Source organism: Euphorbia lathyris, chromosome 6, assembly GCF_963576675.1.
Source record: "Euphorbia lathyris chromosome 6, ddEupLath1.1, whole genome shotgun sequence".
Taxonomy (NCBI): Eukaryota; Viridiplantae; Streptophyta; class Magnoliopsida; order Malpighiales; family Euphorbiaceae; genus Euphorbia; species Euphorbia lathyris.
In genome coordinates, this window is record NC_088915.1 from 86,140,377 (window position 1) to 86,150,206 (window position 9,830).

Genomic DNA, 9,830 nt, shown 5'->3' on the forward strand with positions numbered 1-9,830 from the left:
AATTTTACTGAAAATTTTGTCCATTGAAAATAGAATGAGCTTCATCTTCATTGTTATTTTGAAATTTCTCTTCTCAGATGCTACATTTTTATAAATAAATTACATAGGAGAATATTATTTAGAAAAAAATAATATTAAAAATCCATAATTACTTTAACAGTATCAGTAAAAAAATCCTTTATTTAGGACCATTTGTATTACTTAAGGTTTACTTTTACACTTTGTTGTTAGAAAAAACTGATTTTCTAAAAAATTAGAGATTCTCTGTTTTTATAAATGATTATTTTTTAGGTGTAAAAGACAAACATTAGATCACTAACCAAACACATAACAGCATCTCCAAGAGACTCTTAGTGAACTCTCTATAAATAATATAAATAATTGACTCTTAGTGATTTAAGAGTAACTAAGATATATTACCTCCAATAATGCTCCTTATATTCACTCATAATTTATTATTTTATTATTAAAATTATTATTTATTGTTATATTACCAATAGTGTGAGGAGAGAGACTTATTAATAATAATTATTAATAAAATATGAAGTTAGGAGACACTAAGAGGTGGACAAGGGCTCTTAGTGATTTGAGGAGCCACTAAGAGGCTGTTGGAGCTGATTTTTTATTCTCCCTCCTCAAATTTTAACTTAAGAACCAATTTAACAGGCTGTTGGAGATACTCTAAAACTCTATTTTAAAATGAAAAGAAAATAGGAGCATAAAAAGCAACAATCAAACACCTCTTAGTAACGTAAAGAAACCATGGTGGTTATGTAGTTACAAAAAATTACAACTAAGCCTTTTTGGTTTTTTTTTTTAACTTTTCCTTTTTCTTTTTTGTAATAAATGTAGATTAAATGATCCCTTGATTTTGTGCATTAATTATTAAAATACAAGTAATTGCATTTTTATTTTAATTTTCTCTTGTCTATATATATATATATATATATATATATATATATATATATAAATCTGTAACTCTAATAGCTGATGTGTCCTTCTCTTATTCTTTAAGTGCTGACATGTCATTTTCTTATTTTATTTCAAAATAAGCATAAATTGAATTCATCTTCAAAAATAATTTTTAGTAAATCTAATTTACATTTTGATCTATATATATATCTAAATCTGTAACTCTAATAGCTGATGTGTCCTTCTCTTATTCTTTAAGTGCTGACATGTCATTTTCTTATTTTATTTCAAAATAAGCATAAATTGAATTCATCTTCAAAAATAATTTTTAGTAAATCTAATTTACATTTTGAACCCACTCCCACGATCCCATCAACTGCCCTCTCTCAAATGCAAAATTGTTTGTGCCTTCTCTCAAATGCCCATCTTCCTGAACGGTTTCAATCTCTCTAAATTATATATCCAAAACCCTCGACTGTCATTATCTTCACGGTTTCTGCCCATCTGCACTCTCTCTTTCATTCATATCACGGTTTCTTTCATGCCTACTCATTTCGATGCTGGTAAGAATACTTGGAATAGTTTTTCCTGCTTTCATTTTCTGCTAATCTATTCTTTTAATGATTCTTAGATTTCTAGATCTCCTGCATCATATCTCTCTCACTACCCACACTACCCATCTCCGATTTCTAATTTCCCCCCAAAAAAACTTTATCTCTTCTGATTTTTATTTAACAGGTGTTTCTCTCTTTGGATCAAGGTATGATTTTCATTTCTAAATTCCCCCCAAAAAAAAAAACTTTATCTCTTCTGATTTTTATTTAACAGGTGTTTCTCTCTTTGGATCAAGGTATGATTTTCATTTCTTCACCTTCCATTGATTTCGATTTAACAGTAGTCTATATGGTTATTTCTATGTGGTGTTGCTCCTTTGATTTTCATTTCTTCATTCGATTTAGGGATCTCATTTATTCATTTTTAATTTCTGCATTTGTCTTTGTAGCTGTTATCATGTTTTAATTTTTCTAATTTTCCCCTTTTTATGCCTAATTGCAGGTCTTATCTCTTTTTTATGTTGTTATCTGATTGTGCTTCTCCGTTCTATTCCTTCAACCATCGGTATCTCTTTCGGCCTCATCTTTTCTCACCTTAATTTTCTTTTCACACTCTAATCTCCTTCATTTTCTGTTATTCCATCATTTTTTTTAGCAAATCTCTTATTCCATGACTAGCTTTGTTGCATGTTTCCGCAACTTAATTTCAGTTTTCTTTCATCCTAGAGGTGTTTGGTGGAGTTGATTTGCAGCTTTTTTGTGGCATCATGGATAGGAGTTGTCAAGTACCATGGGCCACGACCTAGCATTCGACCTAAACAGGTTTTTTAAAGTAGTATTATCTCTTAAATAAGATTAATAACATTTATGTAAATTTGAGACTCTCTTATGGTTTTTAAATCCGAGCACGTGTAAGTAATTTGCGTAAGTTTGCATTCTGATATGAGCTTTTTCTATCATAATTTTAACAGGTTTTTGTGGCCAATCATACCTCCATGGTTGATTTTATCATCTTAGAACAGATGACTGCCTTTGTTGTTATAATGCAGAAACATCCTGGTTGGGTTGGTAAGTCATAAATATTTTTTTCTGCAATCATTGATACATCTTTTAAATGATTGAAGCGATTTTTTTTCAATAATTATTATATTACCAAATTGCTATAAAATTGTATTCAATTGATGAAGTCCAATGGAGTTTTATATATAGATTTGAAAGGTTTGATGGTAGAATATCATTGCATAGCTTCACATTTATTTTTGAAAGATTCCTAAGTGGAGAATGGAATGGGATCAGTGATTAATTAATTTTTGCTCTCTATGCAGGACTATTGCAAAGCACTATACTTGAGAGTACACCTCACCATGGGCGGATGAGTCCGCCCGCCCGGCCCGAGTCCAGGCCCATTTAGCCGGGCCTGGACACATAAAATTAGTGTCAGGCCCGGCCCGGCCCAGCCCAAACCTGATTTAGCCCGCCTAGTAAATGGGCGGTCCTGGGCTATGTAAATACCCGACGGACCTGGCCCGGCCCGTTATATATATATATTTATAAATTTAATTATATAAATTAAAGAGTCCATATATAAATTATATATATACTATAAACTTGAAAAGCTTCAACAGTACAATTGGAAAATTTTGTCCAATTTTTCCAATTAAACCCTTCAAATTTAATATTTCTATCCAAGTTGAGGTGCTTTTAAGTAATTTCCCAAACCCTTCAAGCTTATAACAAAATGGCACCGTTTTATATGGGTATTATATGGGTAATATAGTAATTTTATTCTTCAATTCTAGGGTTACAACTGCTACCTTCACATATCCCCTTTCCAAATTCGTGCCTTCCAGCCTCAATCTCTTCAGCCGCCTCCTCCAAGAAACTCTCCATCTCTCTAGCTTCATTCCTTGCTTCATTGGTTTGTGTTTTCATTCTGATACTTCTTTATGCTTTTAGAATTGCTAATTCACTCAATTTTTGTTTGGTTTTAATTCTTACCTCATCTGTTTATTAGTTTGCTTTCATCCTAAATTCATCAACCGTCTCTATTCTCCACACCTCCTACGTTCTCGAAGATCTACAGTTCTATAGAACTACTGTGCCTATCACGAAGCTTTCCTCACCGATTTCTTTCTGTTTGATTAGATTGTTGACTAAGGAGAATATTGGTTGAAGTTGAATATATTTGAGTTGTTTTTTCCTTTTCCTTTTTAATGTTTGAATTATCACAAACCAGGGTGCTGGGTAGTCCCATTGGCGGAGGCCTTTGGAGTGAAGGAAGCCCTTAGCTGGATAAAAAAACAGTGGCTTGGGCAAGACGATGGTGGAGATGGACGCGAAGATTGTCACGGATGCATTTGCTCAACAGTCGGATGACCTCTCCGAGTTTGGGGATGGAATACGCTATTGTCAGAATATTGCAAGAAACTCTGTTGATTTATCGGTGTCCTATATACCCAGGCAAGCCAATCATGTTGCCGATCTTCTAGCTAGCTCTCCATTCTCTGGGCAAAGTCCAATGTTCTGGGATTCAGCTTCTCTATTTGTGAGATCCTTAGCTGAATCAGATGATTGCTCTATTTATATATCTTTCGGTTTGATCGTCAATAAAAAAAACTCCATAACTTATAATTTGTTTGCTAAATGATGTTTATCTAAACTTTGTTTTGCAATTGAAAAATTATATCGTTGCCTTTTAAGTTTCAAGGATTTAATGATCTATACTCTTTCAAACTAACTTTAACAGTATGTTAAGTTCAAACACTCCAAGGCTTGATCTATTTTATGTAAGACTTTATGAACTTTGACATTTTTTGCTTTTTTATATGATATTTTATTTTCAAAAGTTTAATGCATTATCCTTGACAGTTGTTTAATTTGTTTATAGGTCTTTTTTCACAATAATGTTGGAACTTACTTAAAACACTGCTCCAAATGTAAATGTATTTAAATTTTGTTTGAGATCTTTAGTCATTTTTTTTACTATAAAAATCACTTACACAGTCAAAGTTTTTGTATATAAAAGTTTAATATTTATACTCAAATAAAATGAAATCACTTTTAATCATTTTATATGTTGGAATTATTTTCATTTTGAAAATGATTTCTTTTACATTAAAATATTAATCAAATAGTTTATGATTTTATTTTTCAAAAAATATAAATTAACAATCATTATAGTTTGGATATATTAAATGTATCGAATTATTTTTTTTCCCGAAGCGAAGCGAGGGTATCTTTCTAGTTTATAGATATAGTTAAATAAGTAACCAGTATTACAATTTACAATTAGTTTGTTATATTTTTCTAAGACTTATTAACTATTATGTTTATTATTTTTTATTAAAAAAAAGTTAGTATTTTATTTTAATTGATTTTTTTTAATATAGATATGGGCTTGGACGGGCGGGCTTGGGATTCCTTGTTTAGGCCTGAGCCCGGCCTGGCCCGAGCCGGCCCGGCCCGACTCTAATTAGTGTGGGCTTGGGCTTATCAGGTTTTATCACAGGCCCGGCTCAGCTCGGCCCATGCCGAGGTCTACTTGAGAGTGTAGGATGTATCTGGTTCAATCGTTCAGAGGCTAAGGATAGTGAAATTGTAGCTAAAAAGTAAGTGAAAATGCAGCAGGGGATTTTTTTTATATCGCTGCTCTGATATGTGCATCATGATTATAATTGTATACATGTTTCAGGTTAAGAAATCATGTTCAGACTTGCGTAAATAACCATTATACTGTTATGTTCAAAAAGGTATTGGGAATTAGAAAGAACACTTGAAATTTGAAAAGGGGCTAATTTTTAATATTTTTATGTTAAAAAAGGGGCTGATAATCTGTACTGTTATGTTCAGGTAATTTTTCGACTGTTGAATTGAAATTTGATGTTGGATCTGCTCAATCACTTTCTTTTACCCTATAGATTTTCTTATGAAATTCAATTTTATCTCTTTTCCAATAGAAAAGGCTTTGAGCAGCATCTATAATTGAAGATGGGGTTATCACTATCTTTACTGAAATCCTTAATCACAATTCCTCTCATTTTCAGATCAATTTGAATGGTTAATGAATGAGCTTGATGCAAAATTGATGTTACTTAGAAAAATACAGATCACATGGAACTTATTTAGAAGAGGGGAAGAGTACTGAAAATTCAATTTCAAACCGGTCACGAGATGTTACAGATTTCCCTCTTTTCTCTTCTTTTTCTTTTACCCTATCGATTTTCTTCTGAAATTTAATTTCTTGGTGGAGTAAACTTTTATGTTGTTGGTTTTCTTCATATTTTTCATTAGTTGCATTTTATGTTTTAGACCATTTTTTAATTATGCAATCTGCACTATCAAGGATAATGTGGGAATAGCATTTATAATTTTTTTCTTCATACAATTTATAAGTCGTGGTTTGATTTAGAGAAAGCTTTTGGGAAGGGCTTTTGGGAAGGGAACAAGTTATTGGTGAATAATTGTTGGATGGAAAAGGCTTTTGCAATTTTGGGTAGTGGGGCTATGCATTCTGGAAATTATGAAGTTATTTTTAATAAAAGTGAATAACAACTGTATCATGTTGAAGCTATGAGTTCATTTATGGATACATTTGAATGATTTTGTTTTATAAGGTTAGAATTAGAAGGTCCATATTTTGATTAGAATAGGTTGAATGGAGATATTATTCATTAAAATTGAGATATTTGCTGAACATCCATAATAAATATTACCACATATTGTAATCTAGAGTAGATTGTTCCTATAAATACAAACTTGATTCCCACATAATAGCTGAATTAGTATATATGTTGATGTTCTACCTTTATGTCTGCAATTTTGCTTCGTGAATATTGGTTTAATGAAAGTATAGCTTTTCATTCCAAAAATCTTTTTTTTATCACATCTCATTTTTTTTCTAATCTTTAATATGTTTATTAGTTAAAGCAACACTTTTCAAAATAAGTCATGAGTTAAAATCTAATTTTTCATTTTATTTTTTAATGTCAAATATCCGAAAGAAGAGTACCCTTTTTTACTACTTATATGTTCGTCACATTTTAAAAAATTCAAGTTTTTAGTCACATTTAAAATTTTTCAAGTTGATATGTTTCTTCGATTTTACTTATCAATTTGATTTTTTGAGATATAAAAGCCTCTTAGATCAAGTAATCTTGATAATTTCATTTGTAATGTATCTTTTATTTTTAACAAAAAATGCATGGTTTATTAATATATTTGATCACGATTCAGGTAGACACCTTTTTATAAACTGGGATTATGCACTTAAACAAGAAGTGAATTTATCATCTCTTAAATTAATTGACTTTAAAGAGTATTTTCTGTTGTGTATAGTAGTAGATTTTTAAGGACTATTATTCCATTATATCAAACATTTGCATAATTCATTTAATAAATACTTGCTTAAAAAAAAACCTATAAAAAATGCTTCCCGTGCAAAGCACGAGTATACTGCTAGTATTTTATTAAATGGATAAATTTGATTGTTATTTTGTCAAATACGAAGAGGAGATAAATTAGGAGAATTCAGTGGGTTATTTACTAATTTATCTGATTATTTAAAATACTCCCTGTCAATACTCATTATTTTCAATCATCCAATTCTAAACTTTTTTTTTTCTTAATATATCATTTATCCTCTGAATTTGTCCAAAAAGCCTGATTGGTCTTCTAAACTTTTAAAGTCTCATGACAATCCTCTCAATTTACATAAAATATTCAGTTAACCCTTTAAATTTGTGTAAAATGTAATCAATTAATCACTCGGTCGTAAAAAAGTAAGTTAAATACGGAAAACGTATTCCACGCATCTTAAAATGTTATTACATTATTCAAAAATAGATTAAAAATGAAGTTATTGCTTATAAAACTTGTCTTCTCTAATATTAGAATCGTATACCCAATTTTGGTCGTTTTACTTTTTCTAAGACTCTTGCAATATATGTCCGCATTTAACTTAGAGGGTGTTTGTTTCAGCTTTTCGGAGGAGCGTTTAGCATTTCACTCCAAACCGCAGGAAATATAGTGTTTGGTTAGGTTTATATAACCGCAGCATTTAACATTTTCTATGGAAACTGCAGCGTTTTGGAGCGTTTCACGAAAAGCTCCTATTTGAAGCTTTTCATAAACAGCTGTTTGTAGTTAGTTGTTATTGACAGAATTATCCTTTTTATTTCCATAAAATATATTTATTCTTTAACATTATTTATATTTCTACAACATAATTACCGAAAAAATAAGGTTTTGTTGCATTCAATAAATTTTTTATTTTTTATATAGATTATTTTTATGAATTTGTGTAACACATTTTTTATTTTATAATAGGATAAATACCCCCAACATTTATAGCTAGGAGCAATTTTACCCTTAATATCTAAAATGGTGCAATTATACCCCTAATTTTGGCAGCCAAAAGCAATTTTACCCATAACATTGATAAATTGGGTCAATTTGAGAAATGATTTATTAAACTGTCTTCTTGGTCATGAATATTGTCATCTACATTTCACATGTACACGATTTTCTAATCGTTAGTAACATATCACATACATATGATTAGATGTGATTTTTTTATTTAAGAAAAAAAATAGTCTTTTGTACGAGTTGGCCAAAAAAATTTCCAAAATTTCATCGAATTTATAAATATTAATTTTCAATTTTATTATTAAATCACAAAAAAATATGAAATCTCTTTTTTTAGAACTACTGGCATGTGCAATTGATGTATAATAAGAAATAAAATATCTATGTTTTCTAATAATATCAGAAATCGACCCAACTTGCCAATGTTAGGGTAAAATTGCTCTTAGCTGTCAGCTTTATGGGTAAAATTGCTCCATTTTAGACATTAAGGGTATAATTATTCCTAGTTATAAACGTTATGGGCATTTTTCACATTTTTCCTTTTATAATTTCATCGTTGATTAATTTAAAACATGTCTATTTTACACATTTTAAATCCGAACAACAACAGTTCAATATAATTTTACCAAACACTAGTAATTAAACAGCTAATAACAAACAGCTAACAGCTTACTGCAACTGCAAACAGCTAACAGCAACCGCAACAGCTATTAGCTAACAGCTGAACCAAACAGGCCCTTACTTTTTACAACCGAGTGATTAATTGATTACATTTTGCGAGTTTAATGAGCTAACTAGATATTTTATGCAAGTTGAGGGGCTATTGGGATACTTTAAAAGTTCAGAGGGTCAATCAAACTTTTTGAACAAGTTCGGGAACAAATGATGTAGTCAGAAAAATTAGTTAGTACTATCAAAATTTAATAAAATATTTTATCTCTAACATTAACATCCAAATAACTTTGGCAAGTGAATTTCAGACATTATTAATATAGCAAAATACAAAAAAAAAAATGTCTATTGATAACTTGTCGGATTTAATTCGATGGTTCTCGTCGTAGTTACCTGCAAAACAAAACCGGAGACAGGATCTCCGGGAAAACTCTCCGACGATCAAGTCAGTTTTATGTGGAAGGCTAGTAGATTGATAACAGTATTGAGGGGAAAAATGTGAACCTACCTCCCCATTTGCTTTCATGTCTCTTTTATAAGTATCTCTAGGTAACCGCCGAGGGCGGTTACTCTTTCTATGCCACGTCCCTTACGTGGCCACCAACGTGGTTTCGTTTGTTTGAGTGAGAGGTTTAATGCCCTGTTAGGATTTCGGGGCGGTTATCCCCCGCTTCCTTTATTAGGAGCCCATTTGATCTTGAACCATGGGCCTAAGTATAGGTTGGGCCCGTGTTTATGATTCGGCCCGGTTTGGCTTCGCGGATCATCACATGCCTCCCCCTTAGTTTGGCAAGAGCCCTTTAGGGTCTTTTCATATGTTATAGGCAACTCTTCGTCTTTGTCTGGATATTCAAAATTCGAAAGTGGTTCTTTCGTTCTCCGTCATTTCCTCTCCGGCGTCAACATCTTTGCGTTCGTTCTTCTCTGTATTCTTTCTCACATGTAAGTTTTTCCCTTCTGTAACTTGCAGCTCGTTCAACTATTTCTTATTTCTGTTCGTTCCCTTCCCTGATATGTCGAACCCTGAACTTGATTTCGCACCTTTCGACGAAAATTACGATCGCGAGGTATCTCACGAGGTCGAGGAGATGGTTGATGAAGTTTCAACTAGCTCTCCTAGGTCGGACTCTCATCCTGCCGATTTTCTCCATTTGGCGAATACAACTGATGAGGGCCTAGGCTTCGACCCCAAGAAGTTGATTCCACCACTTGTCCCAACTCCCCATTTATTACCGAAAAAGGATAGGTCCGGAAGCTTAGTTTGCCGCGAGACGATTGACGACTTGCGGGAGCAGTATCCTTGGCTTCAAGGCCTGGAGACAAGCATTC

General features: G+C 31.9%; 1 protein-coding gene across 16 annotated transcripts; it reads left to right on the top strand.

Annotated features, from left to right (window-relative positions):
- Window positions 1-1,261: 1,261 nt before the first annotated feature.
- On the top strand, window positions 1,262-5,376 carry LOC136233575 (glycerol-3-phosphate acyltransferase 9-like). Of its 16 annotated transcripts, none has more exons than XR_010690908.1 (8): window positions 1,262-1,475; window positions 1,651-1,672; window positions 1,969-2,031; window positions 2,195-2,288; window positions 2,438-2,534; window positions 3,703-4,011; window positions 4,963-5,074; window positions 5,158-5,361. XR_010690908.1 is itself a non-coding variant. In XM_066023286.1 (7 exons), exons 1-7 carry the CDS (start codon window positions 1,470-1,472, stop codon window positions 3,840-3,842), a joined length of 444 nt encoding a protein of 147 aa, XP_065879358.1. In that variant the 5' UTR covers window positions 1,262-1,469; the 3' UTR covers window positions 3,843-4,290. The 16 variants fall into 16 exon arrangements, 3 of the variants coding, with proteins under 3 accessions (XP_065879358.1, XP_065879356.1, XP_065879357.1); XR_010690916.1 differs by lacking the exons at window positions 4,963-5,074; window positions 5,158-5,361 and adding exons at window positions 1,741-1,762; window positions 2,792-3,384 and having other exon boundaries at window positions 1,458-1,475; window positions 2,193-2,288; window positions 3,703-3,842; XR_010690906.1 differs by having other exon boundaries at window positions 4,856-5,376.
- The last annotated feature ends 4,454 nt before the right edge of the window (window positions 5,377-9,830 follow it).